The following is a 19,297-nucleotide window of genomic DNA, read 5'->3' as shown; positions in this document are numbered from 1 at the left end:
TGAAGCTGGTGAAGGCCCGCTGGTGCTAAGCACAGATGGTCCAGCTTGTCTCAGAGACACATTATCTGATCACTCAAACCACCCTTGTAGGCGGTCAGGGATGCATCTGACCACATAATATTTGTAGTGTGCACGCTAAATTGTCCTAATATATCCCCGAAAACTATCAATCAACTGCTTCATCACAGTTGTTGAGATGTTGCTAGACTATTGCTATGGAATCCCACGTGGTTGCTATGAAATCCCCAGTGCTTGTTAAGATATTGTTAGACCTGTGCTATGAAATCCCAGGTGGTTGCTGTGGAATCCCAGGTGGTTATTAAGATGTTGCTAGTCTATTGCTATGGAATCCCAGATGATTGCTACGGAATCCAAGGTGGTTGCTATGAAATCTCAGGTGGTTGTTAAGATGTTGCTAGTCTATTGCTATGGAATCCCAGATGATCGCTATGGAATCCAAGGTGGTTGCTATGAAACCCCAGGTGGTTGCTATGAAATCTCAGGTGGTTGCTGGGGAATCTCAGGTAGTTGTTAAGATGTTGCTAGACTATTGCTATTAAATGCCAGGTGGTTGCTATGGAATCATAGGTGGTTGCTATGGGATCCCAGGTGGTTATTAAGATGTTGCTAGACTATTGCTATGGAATCCCTGGTGGTTGCTATGGAATCACAGGTAGTTGTTATGAAATCCCAGGCGGTTGTTGCTAGACTATTGCTATAGAATTGCAAGTGGTTGCTATGGAATCCCAGGTAGTTGCTAACATTTTGCTAGGCTGTTGCTATGGTCTCCAAGCAGGTTGCTAAGGTGTTGGTGTTATCCCAGGTGGTTGCTATAGTATTGCTAAGCCATTGCAAAGGTTTATGTTTCTAGCTCAAAAGCTATGACCTGTAAAAATGGTTATTTTATTTTATTTTTTTTAATTTATTTTATAAATATAAAATATGTCAAAATTCACATTTTTCCATGTTAATTTCAGCAAATAAACAATGATTGTGCATTAAAATATGCAGTGTGTTTTCTACAGAGGAGCACAAATATAACTGGGTTGCCCCCATGCATACAACTCCAACTCAAGAGACACATGTAGATGCCAGATATAAACTGCTATACTTCTTACTGTCCACCTGTGATCAGATCAATTGAAATGCATGAACAGGGCCTAGTGCAGCCTATTCTGCAGTTGGCTGATCTGTTCTACAGTCTTAAACAAATGGCCTTGAAACTCATGGTTTTAGCTGAGGCCTTCGCTGAGGAATTAAAAAATTCAGCCCTTGAGATTTTGATGGGCTTAATTAGACCAACAGCGGTGGCAGTAAAGCTCCTCCCACTCAAAGAAACTCCTAGACGGTCAGATGGAGGGGGCAGTCGGGAGCTGTGAGTTACAGTTTCTCTTTTGGTTGAATGCGATTTTTGACTGCTTATTATAAAGCTTGCCCCACTTCACCACAGCAGCTATGAGAGAACACATTTGTGGGCGGAGCCTGGTGAATTGCAGCAGTGGGCTTTAGGAGGTGGGTGTTGTGTGTTTGGGGGTTTGGCTTTAGTTTTCCATGTGTGGAGTGTCTGAATAGGCCTCAGCCCGCCTCCATAGTCTCCCTTAACAACAGCAAAGCACTGATACACTCCCTGTGGTAAACACACACACACACACACACACACACACACACACCGCCTCTCGCAGCCCGAATCACAGCGCTGCAGAGATGGCCGTCACAAATCCCATTTCCCACTGACACTATTGATTAGAATTATTCTAGACGTGATTGTCTCAGCCACTGCACCGCAGGGCGAGCGAGAGAGAGAGAGAGAGAGAGAGAGAGAGAGGAGGAGAAGGAGGAGAAAAAGGAAAAAACAGAAAAAAGGCAAGATGAGAGACAAGAGAGACTGAGAGAGAGAGAGAAAGAGACAGAAATGAGAGAGAGAGAAAGAAAAGTGCAAAAGAAGTGAGCAGAGCAGTCTTTCTCTCTCCTCTCTTTTCTCAGTCTCTCTCTTTCCAGTTCCTCAGAGTATCTCTCTCTCTTTCTATCAATACCCTCCCTCTCTACATCTTTCTCCCACTTTCTCCTATCTCCCCCTTTCTCTTTCTCTCTCTTTTAATCAAAGTCGCTTTTTATCACTTCCACACTTTCTTTCCTTCTTTCTTTCTTTTTTCTTCCTCCTTCTACAGTTCTCGCTCTTTCTCCCTCTCTCTCTCTCTCTCTCTCTCTCTCTCTTTCATCACCCTCACTCTTTCTTTTTATCGTTTGCCATCACTCTATATTTTTCTCTTTCCTTCTTCCTCTCTCGTTTTCTGAAAGTCTCTTTTATCACTTCCTTTTTCTTTCTTTCTTTCCTCCATCCTTCCATATTTCCCTCTCTTTCTCGCTCCCCCTTTCCTTTCTCTTTCTCTATCACTCTTTCTCTCTGTCTTTCCTCTCTCTCTCTTTCGAACCATGCCCTCCCTCTCTACATCTTTTTCCCCCTTTCTTCTGTTTGTCTGTTCCCCCTTTCCCTTTCTTTTTCTCTCTATTTCTGAACTTTTATCACTTTCTTTCTTTCTTTTTTCTTTCTTCCTTTCTTTCTCTCCTCACTCTCCCTCTTTCCTCCCTCCTTTTCTAATCCCATTTCTTGCTCCGTCTCTTTTCTATCACTCTCTCTCTCTCCACCTCTATCCCCCCCCTCTCTCTCTCTCTCTCTCTCTCTCTCTTTCCCTCTCTCTCTCTCTCTCTCCCTCTCTCTCTCTCTCTCTCTCTCTCTCTCTCCTCAGGGCTGTAAGTGTCTCTCAGTATCAGGGCTGTGAGTTCAGCAGTAGTGGAGTTGCTGATGCAGCTCGCTGCCAGACAGCGCTCTGTCTGTTCTCTCTGTTCTCTGTTCTCTCTCTCGCTCTGTCTGAATAAAGCTGGAGACTTTTCCTCAGCCTAGATATGATTACACTCGTGAGGAAAGCTCACCGGCCAGCCGTCTCGTCTCTGAACACGTCGTCATGGGGCTTTAAATCCTGTTTGAGTAGTTGAAATGCGTCTAGACTCTGCGTAGAGTGGGGCAGTTGATTAAAAGACTCGGGCTGCAACACTTCAAAGGATTTGGCTATATAGGTAAAAATTATTCTGCCTCTGCTCCACAACACCTCTCTCACTTTAAAACGGATTTAAATCGTGCTTAGAAACCGCTGGTTCCACCGCAATTCGGATCGTTCAACCAGTACCAGAATGTTTGGTTTGTTGCTAATCCCTTTTCCTCTCATTTCTCTCTTTCACTCATTCTTCCTGCTCTGTTCTGTTTTTCTCAACTTAAGTATGCTTTATTGTCATGGCCATATTCAGCTATAGTTGCCAGAGCGTGTAAGTATCCTCAGTTGGAAGGCAAAGGGCTTTTTAGTATTAATTGATGTTGTTTTTAAAGGGGAATTCCACTGATTTTCCAACTTTTCTGAATGTCCTGCTTTAAGATTTCAAGTCATTTAGAGTGGTGCATTCTCGAGAAACTAACCAAGTCAGCTCACCGTGGTAGGGATAGGAACCAGACATCTGAAGAGTTTAATGCCTCTGAAAGTTCCCTCAAATTACATGTTATTATATGTTATTATATGAAGTGTTTATTAATACGATGCCTGCTGCCTGAGATATTGTTTAACAATAGCTTTGATTTAGATTTTGGCCTAAAATGTGATTCTAAAAAGCCATTCATAAGGGAGATGTAAGTATATGTCATAGTGAGAGAAAGGAGTCCCCCCTGTTTTACCATCATCAACAGTACATGTATGAACTCAAGACACATGCTCACTGGATGTTTTGGGTAGTAAATCCTATATGTGCTATATTTGCATTGTAGTCATTGCCACATCTTTATATCTCAGTGATTAAATTATCCATACATATAGAAAATCTGTGTAATTCTTTTATAGGAAGTTAAAGCTGCTCTTTGCAACATTTATTTGTCATAATTAAAAGAAGTAGCATATTGCACTGCTGCGCTGCTGTGAGTTGCCCTGTAAGGCCTGAAATAATCAATTAACAGAAGCCATTATTTTGTACTACTTTAAAAGTCAGAGATATTGAGTTGCATTTCAGTTTTTCATATCACATCATCCATCTTTACATATCAACGTGGCAGCCTCAAAAAGAAGGTCCAGCTTGATGTTTAGGTCTCAAAGGCAAAATCAACATTATATTAATAATGATATGATGACAACCGTAGATAATTTACTCCCATCCACTCACGTCTCTTGGTATTTATTTCTTTAATTTGATCTGTGTCTTTGTCTTATATGATTTTAAATTAACACTCATGATTTCTCATGACTGTTTAGCTTTGGCACCTGCCTATGAAGCACTTTGAGCTGCCACAGGCATGAAAATGCTATATAAATAATAATGATAATAATAATCATAAGTATTATTATTATTATTATTATTATTATTATTATTATATTCTCTATGAATACTCTTTCAGTCACAATCATCAAATTCATCTGCTCAGGGAAGGCTGAAGCACATCCCATGTTACACAGTGTCTGCATGTTACATGCAATTACACATTTCCACCAGAGAGGTCTCCAAATCCCCAAAACATAGTGTAGCTTCAATATGGCAAAATGTTTAGGCCAAATTTTTTTGTACTATTTCACCCAGTTCATTCCTCATGACATATGCATACAATGTAAAGCTGGTACTTGTAAATTCTGTAAAAAAAAATAATAATTATAATAATACAAATTGAAATTACAGTGGGAAAAACCTTGCCATTCATTTCTGACAGGCAAATGTCTCTTTATCATTAATTGATATTGCCTTCATAGACTATGTTTATTAGCTTACATTGCTTAAGTCTACTATGTTAACAATGTTTATCTACCAATAAGAAAAAGCAAAAAGTTATGATGCAAAATAAGACCTTTATCTTACTGTCATAGTGCTTTTAGGTAGCACTAACTGAGGCACATTCAGTTAAGCCTACGATAAATAACTAGGCTAACATCACCACTGTTTTCTGGCTAATGCTCAATTTAATGTTATAATTCATTTTAATTTAACATATCTTTTATATAACTTTATATGTTATAATAACAATATCTTCATCCAATTTAAAAGAACATTCGTCTTCATCCAATTTGTATATAACTAAGTATTTATACGTATATTTCTCTCTCACTTTCTGTGTCCATAGCTGTGTCCGGCGCGGAGGACGTGGCCCTGTACGTGGGGATTGTGGCCGTGGCCCTGTGTCTGACGCTGCTGCTGGTGGTGCTGGTGCTGGTGTACCGGAGGAAGAAGGCCGGTCTGGACGCGGATGTGGCCGACTCGTCCATCCTCACTACTGGCTTCCAGCCCATGAGCATCAAGCCCACCAAGCCAGGTGTGTGGGCACCACACAGGGCATCCCGCTGCAGTAGGCTACCCTTCCTCTCTTCTACCCATCTCAGTGTTCCCTCTCTCTCTCTTTCTTGTAGTCTTTTCTTTCATCCTTCCATCCTCATGCCTGTGTGTGTGTGTTAGTGTGCCACCAACAGGGATGGACTGACTATTGGGACCACTGGGAGAATTTCTGGCCAACATCTGTTGGCCATGCTTTTGGTCCAAAAACAGAGATAAAGAGAGAGAGAGAGAGAGAGAGAGAGAGAGAGAGAGAGAGAGAGGCAGCAAAACGCAAAACACGTGGAATGTGGACGTCCTCAGAATGAGGTGCTGCAGCAGTAAGAGTTAGAAGTTATAAGCGCAGCGACTTGTGTATGACGGCTAACGTTAATTATTAGTACAGCACACAAACCAAGAAGGTTCACAAGCTGGCCAAACTTGTAGCTGAGCCAACCAGGCTGAGTCAAAAGTTTAAGAATACAGACCACTGACCTGTGTAGTTTCGCCTTCTTTGGGTAATTAGCTTGTCAGCTAGCTATAAAAAGGGTTAGCTTATTTAGCTAGGTGATGTTAGCCTCATAACACAAAGCTAGGACTGTTTTTTGGCTTTTTCCAGCTTTATGTTTTTTGGAACGTACTCAAGATTGGTACCAACAGGATTATGAGGTACACAAGGGTGCTCTTTTCTGTATTTGCTAACACATGCAGCTGAAGCTAACAACAATATAGCTAATTCTCTACTCTTCCAGGTGAGGATGAAGCAACAAAGCACTATTTCATCACCAATAAGTGCACCAAACATTTATTGGAGTGTTATGTTCATGTATTAATTGTTATTTGTAAACCTATTTCTTCGTTAAAGTGACATAAGCTAGTTATGATGCTAATGCTAAACATATTAGCATTTATTAAGAAAAATACATGTTTTTGCACAGATTTTGACAGTTGGCATGATAAACGTTAGCTTTGCTTGATTCTATACACGATTCTGTGTAAATACAGGCATTATTTCATGTTAGCATAACTAGTTTTGGGCTAAGATAACTAATAATTAGCCAAATTAGATGCTCTGTTAGACACTTTGTACATATAAAATGACCAAAAACACAGATAAATTGTTAATTGTGGTTATGATAGTTCCAGCTGTCACTCAAGCAGGAATGAACTAGAACTAGAAACTCAAGTTCTGTTGGTTCCCGTTTAGGTCAGTTCTTGTTTTTCTTGTTTTTGAATGTCCAGTGGTAACCACCAACACACACCCCCCCACACACACACCAACCCCACCACCACTACTACCACTAACATGCTAGGTAATCAATTTTATAATATATAAAGTATAAATTTACCAACGAACAGTGAAGGGAGATACAAGGATGCTTGGTTTTGATCTCAGTCCATCCCTGGTCACCAGTGACTCCACTTGTCTTCAAGACTTTTGTGCTGGTGTATTTGTGTGTCTCTACATGTGCGTTCACGTATGCAGCCTGTCGTCCATTTCCAAGTGGACGAACATGACCATAGCGTTCCATTTCTGTCAGTGCTGTAGTTTTTGTGCTAAAGCAGAATATGTGAGGGAGTCCATCAGCCAGCCACCTGTTCCAGCAGCCGGCTATGAGGTTATGACATTGTTGAGCTGTTTTCCATCCGAGCGCCCTTGCACAGTCTCCGCTAGCCGCCCCTCACTTAATGTCATGTTCTTCTTGCTGATTTTTGACTGTAATCTGATGTGACAGAATTGAAAGTGGCTCTGGACTGGAAAATGGAGAGGTGGGCTGAACATAGTCTCTTTGTTTTTTTTTTTCCCTGCAAAGACTTAAGCAGGCCTGAAAAGAGCTTTTTTAAATGGGCCCTCCTAAGCTGGCCTTAAAAGCTGTATGAAATTGATTGTGGTTGCTGAAGAGAAGAAGGCATTGATTTATCCATGAGACAGTTCTTATCAGTGTTAAGGGTCTGTGAACAATGGACTATCCGTATGTGTGTGGAGAGTGTTGTGTGGTTTGTGTGTGTTTGCATTGACTTCTGTTTGCTGTTTTAAAGAAAAAGTTCTGCTAAAAATCATGGTGACAGTTTTTCCATTACCCCAAATTTAGATGATCAACTAAGACAAGGTTGGCGTACAAAGTTTGTTCATTTATTTTTGTGCTGGAGCTATAATGGTAATGTAGCTAAGAAGTAATGGAAGCTAAAGGCCTTTTTTGCTTTTTGGCTATAGGCTCCTATACTGACTGCAATATAAAGAACAATATTGGTCATTTAGCTTTTATATTTCCTCAGTTGCAATTGGAATTCTGCATAGTATGTTGGCTGGTCTGACAACAAATGCTAAATGCTTGTTTGAATGATTTGAAGCTTACCATAGCCACCAGCTATAATATAGCGAATGCTAACTGTTTGGAGGATTGGCCATGCGTTAGATACTATGACCACAGTTACCATAGTCACAACGTAATTTGTGGGGACATAACAATTCACAACATTCATAATTCGATTTAATGTGATACAGTAGTGTTTAGCAATTAGATACACTTTCAATAAGGAAAAACAACAAAAAAATAGGGAGCGACTTGACATTTTTGGTTTATTCAACTTTATAAAAGTACAATATTTGAAACAAGTACTCCAAACTAAGACTCATCATGTTAGTCCCAAGCTAAAACATTAGGTGCAAGCTAGCATGCTAGTCACAATACAGTGTTATAGTACAATACGTTGATGATACACTGTGAAATAATCGATTTCAAATCTTTTTTATTTTTAAATCTAAATGTCTGACTACTGCCAGAAAATAAAAGCTTAAAAAGAGAAAAAAACTGCTTTCATGGGTTGTTTATTTTGTCAGAACTACAATTCTGTAATTTACCATGCAGTCAGAAACAGAGTACATTGTCCTGATAAGACAGAAAAGCTTTGTTGTTTTAACTTTCGTTCCATTTTAAACAGTTTAAGATTTACTTTTTTGAGTAATCTCAAACTGATTAGCATGTGTGGATTTCTGGCAGTAAGACTTTATAGTCAAAGACAATCTTTGAATCTGGTCCTGGATTTTGCTGTAACTGGTAGTGAACTGAACTGTTGATATTATTGATTGGCCATATCGACAATTATATCTACCACTCAGTTAACTACTAGCCATAACAAAACCCAGCGTCAGAAACTGGATTCAAGGGCTGGAAGACTTTGCATAAAAAATTATTTTATTTATATATGGAGAAGAGTACAGACAAGACTGAGGTTAAAAGATTGCTTCTATCCTAGGGTTTCAGTCACATGATCTTTCTGTTGTGGCTGCCATATTTGGGACTGAATTTCTGGCTTCACTGCTCCACACGAACATAACTAAAGATGAAAGATGGCTAAAATTACCTCACTCTGGAAAGGAAAAAAATGTTACCTCGACATAGTCAATAAAATGGGGTATGATCCCTATACAGTTTCCCCCGAACTGCTGGTCCCATTTAAACTGGTGGAAAGCTACCAAATTTGTGTTTTCCTGACATTAATATTTATCTCATACACAACCCGTCTCTCTATTCTGGAGAGTCTCTCAAAGCATGTAGAAGAACAGAAGCCTACTGGCTATTCACATCAGGTGGGTAAAGGATCCCATCGTGTCGCATAAAGAGGAGAAAAACTCTGTCATCATAGGAGGGTAACATCAGCTGATTAACACAGATATGAACAGTGCTAGTCTTTAGATAACCTTTGCTAATGTTAACAGCCAAGAGATAAACAGTCATCCCCCTAACGGAGCTGCAAACAGCTGGGTATAACTCTACTCTCTGTTTCTGGAGATTTAAATGATGTTTGAATAAAGAAACATAAATCCCAAAATTGCAGCAACTATACATTGTGACGTCACGCGAAACACAATGTTCTTTTAACAAACATGTCTAGTGCTTTCTCTCTATTTCCTTATTTCCCTCTCACTCCTCTTTTTTCCTTCTTTAACCAGAGAGCTCTCATCTGCTGACCATCCAACCGGACCTGACCACCACCACCACCAGTTATCAGGGCACCCTGCGCTCTCGCCACGACATGGCCCAGAAGTTCTCCGTGAGTAACGGTCCTCTGCTGGAGCCCCTGCCCAACGGCTCTCAGACACTGCATAATGGCAAGCTGCCCGGTGAGCCTGGAGACTTCGTCAGCCGCCTCTCCTCTCAGAGCTACTTCAAAACGCTGCCGCGAGACACCGTCAACACCTCCTATGGCACCTTCAACTTCCTGGGTGGCCGCTTGACCCTCCCTAACACGGGTGAGTCGCAGGGCAGCAGCAAGGGGTGTGACTAAGACATCAGGTCTGATTTCGTCAGGAAGTGCAAGTGGGGGGAAAATGCTTAAACTGCACTTTTACAGCAAAGGACAGATCTTACACAAAGGGTCAGCAAGAAGTCATACAGCTTGGCCAAGAATAAACATGAGTAGCACGTCAGTTGATACAGTAATCATGTTAACTATAAAATCTTAAAAGCTTTTGAGTATTTCAGGCCTGCACCGATATAGAAATTGTGGGCTTATGCAAATATCTAATATTTTTTTAAGTATGTTCCTGCCAGTGCCAATGGCAATACATAAATGTTTATAAAATGTAGAAATTCGGACTACATCTTTCTAGATTAGTCAAGTCAAAGTTTATTTATATAGCGTTTTTTACAACAGGCGTTGTCACAAGGCAGCTTTACAGAAAAATCCGGGTCCGAGCCCCAATTAGCAATACAATGGCGACAGTGGCAAGGAAAACCTAAACTTGGCTACCTAAACTAGGTAAACTACCTTGGCTAAACTTGGCTACCTAAACTAGTCCAAAAATCTGTCCAACGCTAATCATTTTGTAAGCAGTTATGTTCTGATACCAATATGAATCTGATATCATCATGCATCCCTAGGATTCTTTTATAGACTAAAATTCCAGCCAAAACCACAAAATTAGCCATTGCTATCTGTTGTAAACAAATTTTTAGTCTTCTACAAGATTCAGATGTCCATGTTTCATCTACAGTGACCAAAATTGTTCATGTGCAATGCTGTTAGTGCTGCAGTAGTCTCAACAGAAGGGCAGGGAAGGGCCAGGGTCCAGCACAGTTTAGCGATTTCCCTGCTCTAGCACATGACCTAAACCTAGCAATTAACTGATGAGCTGAATCAGATGTTGTTGAGCAGGATCACCAAACTATCCAGGATTCTGGCACTCCTGGACTGGAATTCCCCACCCTTGCTATGTAGTGAGATTTTCTGATTTAAAGACTAGAATCCCCTCTTATGATGTATCTTGAACATGGGAGGAACTTTTGAAACACTGACAGCTTTAAGGTGGATTTTTAGAGATGGGGTATTTTGTTTTTTTTTCATTAGCAGCAGAATGCAGTTAGCATATATTACTGCTAGCAATCTAAATAAATGAGTAATTGATTCCAATCTTTGCTACAATGGGGAGAATAAATTACTCAAATGACAGAAATGCCTCAGTGCAACAAGCTGAAAGCTACTAGCAAGGTGGTTATCTACACCAGCATGGCTTCTTTCTTCTGGCTGAAGGGGTAGAAACTTGTCTCTGATGTCGTTTTTGTGTTGATTAAAGACAGAATCGCTGTTTTCTTTATGATTTTGTTCAACACCCGAGGTAAAAGTTGCATTAATGCTGGCTCAGATGTATTTATTAGCTTATTGATTAGCAGTCAAGATTGGTTGACAGCACAGGGATTCCCAATACTGGTGTGATGTATTTGTGTGGTGCTTTTATAGTGAGTGAACATTGATGAAAGAAAACATAAAAATATATACAATTGCGCATTCTGTCAAATGGATGAGGATGAAGGATGCAATGCTGTGCAACAAAACAAATAACATTATGTTCTAGTTTTAAGCCAGAATGCCCCTTTATGGTATCACTGACAATAACAAAAGCATGGTGTCATTTAATAAATGATATTTTTTACTTGTAACACACTGATTTTAATGGTAAATAGTGTCAAAGGTTCACATTATACATTTGCAATCCATTCTGTTGTGCATACAGTGCTGTTTCTATATTCTCTTTAAATTTAGAAATATATTGACCATACAAGACAACATATTCCATTTTGATGTATACTAAGGGACTCATTAGGTGAGGTTAGTAAGTGTTGAGTTTGTCCTGCAGACGGAAACGATCTGCCCGAGGCCAGGCCGCGGCTGCAGTAGGCTGTGAGCATAGTAAGCCGATCGCTGCCTTCGTGCTGCAACCTTATCCAGTCCAAGGACACCAGCAGAGTGTATTCAGGGCAATTAGCTCTCTCAATAAGAGACACAGGCCTCATCAGTCTGTCACATTAGGAGCTATCCCCTGCTCGGCTGAAGGTGCAGGGAGAGGAAATGAATCTCTAAGAAGTGTTGGCGCTCATTGAGAATAGCCCAGTCGCTCTGTTTCCACGGCGAGGTGGAGAAAGGGAAAAGCAGAAGAGCAGCAGCACTAATGTTCTACCAATCGGATCAGTTAAAGTAACTAACAGCTTCAGCTGACAGCAACAGATTTAGCTGATCCTAGAACAGCATTGCTGGAAAGAGCATTAAGTGTTCTTACTGAAGTAAAAGTACTGCTACTGTAGGGATCATTTACTTGTAAACAAGTGAAGAGAATGATTCAAGTAAGTTGTTTTTGCAACACTACTCCAGTAATTACCTCGATACTAAGTTAACATTAACCTTAGAAAGAAGGCCCAGTGCTGGGTTTAGCTAATCCGTTATCTTGTCTTGAAAATTAGCTTACATTAGCTAAATTAGCTAGCAAGTCTCTCACAATACAAAAAAACAGGCCTGAAATACCGCCTGGTATTCAAGGGGTCCCACGTTGGCTGGGTTCTCCAGCATTGGTGGGCTGCAAACTCACTCATCATAGCAGTGCTGATTGGTTTGTTAACAATTCTTCTGAAAATTCTCTGTTCTAGTTTGGTAATGCGGTCTTAACTGAGATCTCATGCATCTCTTATACTGCCTTCGGTTTGAGAAATGAGTAACAATTCACTCTTTCCACCAAACTCTTTGGAAACTGGCTGAGTTTTTAGGTTTGTGGCACATTGTAAAGTTTTTAAGAGGTATCCTGGGCATAGTTACAGTTGCTAGACTATGAAGTACCAAGTGGGTAAACCAATTTGCAATAGTGCCACTCTGAGGCAAACCACTGCTGCAGCTTTAGTTAGTTGAGAATATAAAAGACAGTAGCCTGTTTGGTGGGTGAAGCAGGCTAAACAGTGACTATTTCCTGAATTTGTATTTGAGCATGCATTTTTCCCTAATGGGCAGCAACATCATGATAAATTTTTTAGGGACCCCCCAGAATATAGATTTTGAGATATTCAGGGGGTCTGGCTAAGTTAATTAGGCAGTTATTAATTCAGAGGAAACAAATATTTCATTCAAAGTATGAATTGTACAAAACAAGTTAAACTGCTTCTTATCAAGTGAAGTAAAGTTTTGAAAATTAAACAGATGCTACCTTTTTACAGTGTACAGAATTACATCCAACTTCAGATGCTGACATGTATGTAGCCATCTTAAAATAAGTGCTAGCTAATAATGCAAGCTAACCCCTAACATCAGCCACTTCTGTCCATATAAAGGACAAAACTGACCAACTTACTGTAAAAAGTGGTTCAACCTTAGTGTAACTTTAACAATTTACTTAAACTTAAAACTGGTAACAAGCAACTACTATTATTTAACTAAAATAAATACTTTGATTGAAACAGTGGTTCAACAAAGTATTTGAGTTGAATAAAGTAGGTAATTTACTTGTTATTACATGATTTCTTTGCATTTGAGCTAAAACTGAACCATTTCAGTATAGCATAAAATTTAATGTGTGCTAGAACTTGACTTTCTGTGCTCTCTGCTTAGTCTAGTGGGGCCAGATATGACCTCATAATGGGAACATCTGGGGACAACCATGGGAACTTTTTGGCAAAATGCAGGTTGGAAAATAGGCTTATAAGAGTAGGAACAACCTGAGAGTGAAATTTTTAAACTAATCCGTGGCAGAGCTCAAAGTAGGGGGGCGAGGTTACGCCCACTTACATCCATCTTTAGCCCATGGATGTAATGTAAGTTAGCAAACAAGCAAGGGAAACAGTTCTGTTAGTTAACAACTGGCGTTGCTAGTTAGCTTGATTTGCTACTTTAATTATTGTGCTCCAGACATTAAAAGAGTACAGACTAGAGGACATTGGGAGTGGATTTTGGAGGGTGCATACCCTTATTTGGGGTGGATTTCACTGCAATCCAGCACCAAAAGTTAACAAGTTGTCTCCAGATGTGTTTCTCATTACAAGATACCCTCTATGCTGAGGGAGCTAAGCCTTTTTTCCAGCCGGAGAGACGTGTCTAGAGACGAGTTTGTTTGGCCTTGGCTTTACCTCCTGATATTTGCATGTTAACTGCCTGTGGTTTTGTCAGCACATACAGGCCCTTTGTGAAAACACTGTGACTTTCATACACAGCAAATGAGCTCCCTTCTCCTTCTCACCAGGGATAAGCCTGCTCATCCCCCCGGAGGCCATTCCCAGAGGCAAGATCTACGAGATATACCTCACTGTGCAGAGGAAGGAGGATCTGAGGTGGGTCTGTCTTCAGTCCGTCCGCCTAGCGAAAACAGTTTGACACGGAACAAGGAGAAAAAAACAAGTAAAGGGAGAAGAAAGACCTGGCAGGCAGTGCTGAACATGATTGAAGTCAATTCCCCCATGCCGGCGTGTGTATACGTGTTTGTGTGTGTGCAAACAAGTGCTCGTGGTCAAACAGATGACTAATATCAGCTTCAGAATTAAAGGCTTTTGTAAGAGTATATGTGTTCGGTCTGGTCTAAGGTACTTCAATGAGTCACTCCTCCTTCCAATAGCAGAAACACCGTCATGCTGCGTCATGGTGGTTTATGTGCACATGTGTTAAGTTCAACTAGTTCAAACTGAGGTCATTTAGTAAAAAAAAAAACATAAAAAAACGTAAGTATTCAGACATGGGATATTTACAACGATTATGTTGTGATCTATTAAAACCCAATGCATTAATTTGAGATAGTAATAAGCTAAATATATGCAAAATCATCATTTATAGGGTACTATAAATGAGGTCTATTGCTGTCTTAAACACTAACCCCTAAATTTACACTTTGGAAAATGTGAATTTTTACAGTTTAAATTTGAATTTAAATTTTATTATTTGTTTTAAAGAAAAGATTTATTTTTTAGATTTATTTTAAAGTGGAATTGAAAAATGTATTATGAGTTTTAAAAAGTTTATTCAACAAATTGCTGTCCCACATTTTCATGTCACTACCGAAACACAAAGAGATTTAGTTCATAGGCAGAGCTTTATTTTAGCCACACCCCTGCATTTTAGAGCAGGAAGTGAGACTGCATCCCTGTCCCTCATGGCCACATGATGAGCAGTTAGATCTCATTGTTTTGAAGTAAATTTGCCCCCAAGTCTGAAATTCAGTGTGGAACATTAAGAATTGTCACTACTGAAACACATATGTTCTGCAATTAAGTACTTTTTGTGTTTTAATAAAAAATATTATGATTTTATATGTATAAATTGTTCGACACTGCATTTGCTAGTCATATACTGGCTAGTTAAAATGAGCTAATGAGCTAAAATTGTCAATACCGAAACAGTGACTTCTGAAACATTTGGGAAAGTTTCGATACTGTTTTGGTTGTTTTTGTTAGTGACAAAATGGAAAGTTCAATCATTTGTTTTGATGAAATAAACATAATTAAGCTATAGAGTCACTCAAAGCAAAAGCATTTTAGTCTAAAGTCCGAGTGAGATAAAAGTCCAAAATGTGTTTTGAACTCTGACTTTGAACCAATTCTTTAGAATGATCCACATAACTAAGCTGCTGTTTTGATTTCATCAAAGTTTCATCATTTACATTTGCAGTTTAGCCCCACTCATTCAGACTGATGTGATAAGAAATGTTGTTACTGCAGACAGTAGTTGGAGTGGATTGAAACAATTAAACGTTGTGCTGTTCATGGCTCTCAGGAAACAATGTATCATTGCCAGTGTTGGACAAAGAACACAGCTTCTGTATTAGAGTGAAAGTAGAGATAAGCAAGTTCCTGCTAATTTAAGTGTCAAAAAAGTACTGTGAGAATAATTATTATGCTGTAATTTTGATGAACAGTTTCTTGTAAGCAGATACAAAGTAGTCAAATGTCCCTGTTTATGAAAAAATTACATTAATCCATAAAAGTGATATTTGAATGAATAAATGAATGAATACTTTAATGAAATGTAGATAAAAGTATTTAAGTACAGTAAGCTTGTTTTGGGTGCATAAAACAAAAACTTTACTAGAATAAAATGCAGCTAAAATGTTTTTTACATGTGGAGACAAAAATCACACAAAACAATGCATAGTGGCAGAAAACCCATAACAGAAAGCTTAAAATGACTGGAAGATATTTACTGTAGGATCAGTAGATAGTGATGTTGGCTGCGAGCCAGTGTGGGCGAGCCCCATCCTGGTCCCTTTGACCTTAACATTGACTCTGTCCTACGCTTATGCCCCTTTCAGGCTGCCCCTGGCCGGCTGCCAGACACTACTAAGTCCCGTGGTGAGCTGTGGCCCTCCGGGCGTGGTCCTCACCCGCCCGGTCATCATCAGTATGGACCATTGTTCAGATGCTTGCCCTGAGAACTGGGCTGTCCGGCTGAAGAAGCAGTCTTACGAGGGATCATGGGAGGTAAGGCAGAGATTGTATTTGTGTGAATGCCTACTTAGAAACTCACAGGATACTTTATTAGAAACTGGGCCTTGAATCCAATTTCCGGTCCAGGATTTTGTAATCAAGAACTGCTGATGTAACTTAGATAGGATAAAGTAATCCACCCCAATAAGGAAGGTTATCAAAGGATACCGAAAAAATGAAACTCCTGATAATTATGCAAGACCTGATCGTCCACCAGAAAGATAAACAGTATTTAACCCTCACAAACTTGTGCACAAACTTGCCCATACGTCAAATATGATGTGTCTATAAATGTTTCAATATCTTTGCGATTATACGGTACAGAATTACGGTTAAAACATTTCCTAAATCTGTAGAGTCGCCCTTTCCATTTCATCTTATAACAAGTTTGCATGTGACTCATATCCGGAGTTATGAGGCTATAAAGAGAGATTGAGATGTTCATTAACTGCCTCTTACTATGTGTAATTGGTGGATTTGTGTGTCCATCTACATGTTGTGTGAAAATGAGATGTGAGGAAATCACTAAGGACTGACCCATCACCTCGGAAACCCTGTGGATGCAGTAGTTTTTGAAAGTAGCGACGAAGATACCAGAGCATTTTGATATCCAGCTCTCTTTATTGGATTTCTTAATCGGATTTCTAGACTTTATGTTGATCTAAGAAATCAGAATATGCTGTTTACGTGACCACTTGAGTAATCAGATAACTGCAGAAATCTAATTATGATTGGATTATTAAGTGTATGTAAATGCATTCAGTGGCATTGACATATGTAAAAACCCCAGCATCACTGCTGATACATGTATACCCACCATGCTACTACCATGTCAGTGATGTCAAGAATGGTCCACTACTCAAATAATATTTGGGAACAATGGTCCTGTGGTCAGAAACTGAACAATAATGAACAGCGTAAAGGGGGACTGAAAGACAGTCTGTTATTGTACGCTTATATAGTGGACCCATGAGGTAAGTGGACCACATAAAGTGGCCAGTGAGTGGAAGTACAAGTTGGAAGTGGAAGGCGAGTATATGACTGTGTATATAGTATATTTGCTGGCCCCACAACTTTAATCACTACTTCAGCTGTGTCCAGCCGTATGTGCTCAGCTGGTCCATTCTGCCACTGACTTCTCTCTTCTTTCCTTTCCTTTTGTTACCAGACTAACCATATCCTCCATCAGTTGTTCAAACAGACCCTCAGACAGTAATCTTCTGAAAAGTGGTCTCAGGAAAAGAACTTGTCTGCTAGCTACCTAAAGACAGTGCCTTTCACAGCAGCTCAGTTTAGTAGTGCAGAATCTTTGTGATTCACCATGATGACCAGCAACATCTGCCAGTATTTTTTAGAGTTATTATTGTCATTTTGCCATACTATTTTAAGGTAATAATATACTATTAATTAATGTTACACTTTTTATATTTGCATTTAATTTACATTTTGTATCTAGTTTTTTCCCCTTTAGTTTTGACGTCAACAAAAAGATGGTTTTCCTTTCTGAAAGTCCAGACTGCATGTGCAGCAATAGCTTTTCATCAGATTCAAATCATCTCTGACATACAAACACAAAAGCAATGCAAAATGAAAATAATTCAGAAAATTGCAGATGAAAACTGTGACTTCCACGGCTGGCATGACACAGTGAAACACTTCAGTTGCTTGAAACCTGCATGAAAATAAATTGCACTTGAGTTGCATAATGTAGAGCATTCTGGAACTCATTCAAAGCTCAGCCGCAATGGTAGCAAGCATCTCAAGTTTCATTTAAAACAAAATGGTGATTACGCTAAATGAGATACTTAAAACTGACCGATTTCACCAGATCAATTGAAGAAAATAAAACAGAATATGGTTTATTGGGTGGCTGAAAAGGAGATCCTTGTGAATGTGTTGCATGCAGCTTGATTTTTAAAATTGCCTTGTTTTACTGTTAAGTTGCATGAAATCATGTTGCAGCTATCTCACATTACACAACTACTTGCCTATTAGTTTCACCCTGTCAGGTCAGCCTAAGGATTAATGCTTTTAGGCAAGAGTTAAGGCCATTATGCACCAAATGCAATGGGAAAAAGTGACAAATAAGAAATATTCTGAAGCAATATTTTTGCATCAACACATCATGTACATACCGATCATGATGAAATGTTTTGTGGAATTTCACAAAATTGTTTATGCCAAAAGAAACAGATGGGCAGAATATCAACAAAAAAGTCCTTTGCTTCTTACAAAATGGGCTACTCTGACATTGCTTAGGATACAAAAAACAGAGTTTCTCTGCTTCATTCAGGAGCTTAAACTTTATTGACTCTCCTTCACAGGTCTGATCTCCATAACTCAGTAAGAGCTGATTTTGGAGATGTAGCTCCACACAAGATGAAACAAAAAACAAACATACAGACTGCTCTTCAAATGTAGTTATGTTATAACTGAAGCTTGGGGGGAGGAACATGCCTGAAACCCCCCCTTCTACCAATCTAATGCCTTATAACTTTACATACTCACCTTCCATTCCCGTGATGAAGGGTTCACAATCCCCACTGCCACCACATCTTTCCCCAGTTCCTCAGTCCTACATCAATCCTGCTACTGCTATGAGGGGACATCTGGCCTTCTAACTACAGGCAGAAGCTGCCCAGTACTCCAGCCCAAGTTCTCAGAGTTCGCCCCTCCCCCAAAGTGCCAATAAGATCTCCTTTGCCGTTTGTTTTGGAAAAGTGAAAGTAGCGTGAAGAGCTTCATCGCTTTGTTCAGAAGCTGAAACTTTGAGTGCTTCCACACAGGCTTTAACTTGAATGCTTGTAGCCCAGTTTGAGCCCTGCTTGAGCTGCTTTTGGAGATTCTGATCCTTTTAGCAGACAAACCAACTAGGAAAAAAATTGCTAGTCAGCTTGGTTGTCGCCATGCCAACACCAGAGATGACTCTGAATGTTCAGAGAGTTCTAGTCACAGAAGAAAGTTCACAGAAATCAAACAGATAATACCATATTTTTGCTGTTTAAAATCGCATTTAATTCTACCATCGGGTGCTGGAATTAATTTATTGTCATCTGACTAAATTATGCAAATAAATTACGCTCTGTGTGTAAAGAGCTTTAAGGCCATCACACAATGGATGTGTTGCGCAGTATTGTGTAACAAATAGTCACATAGCATCATGTAGCAGAGTGCGGCTATAGAATGCCTGCAGGAAGAGCTCTAAAACATCAGGTTCAGGTTCATTTTTACACTGT

General features: G+C 39.6%; 1 protein-coding gene across 1 annotated transcript in view; it reads left to right on the top strand.

Annotated features, from left to right (window-relative positions):
• Window positions 1-19,297, top strand: part of unc5a (unc-5 netrin receptor A) — a 157,623-nt gene that overhangs the window by 95,389 nt on the left and 42,937 nt on the right. Inside the window, exons 8-11 of the mRNA XM_036589442.1 lie at window positions 5,147-5,335; window positions 9,287-9,586; window positions 13,832-13,919; window positions 15,887-16,055. Coding sequence (XP_036445335.1) covers window positions 5,147-5,335; window positions 9,287-9,586; window positions 13,832-13,919; window positions 15,887-16,055 — 746 coding nt within the window. The remainder of the gene's footprint in view (window positions 1-5,146; window positions 5,336-9,286; window positions 9,587-13,831; window positions 13,920-15,886; window positions 16,056-19,297) is intronic.

Source organism: Colossoma macropomum, unplaced genomic scaffold, assembly GCF_904425465.1.
Source record: "Colossoma macropomum unplaced genomic scaffold, Colossoma_macropomum, whole genome shotgun sequence".
Taxonomy (NCBI): Eukaryota; Metazoa; Chordata; class Actinopteri; order Characiformes; family Serrasalmidae; genus Colossoma; species Colossoma macropomum.
This window is presented reverse-complemented; position numbering and strand designations above follow the sequence as displayed.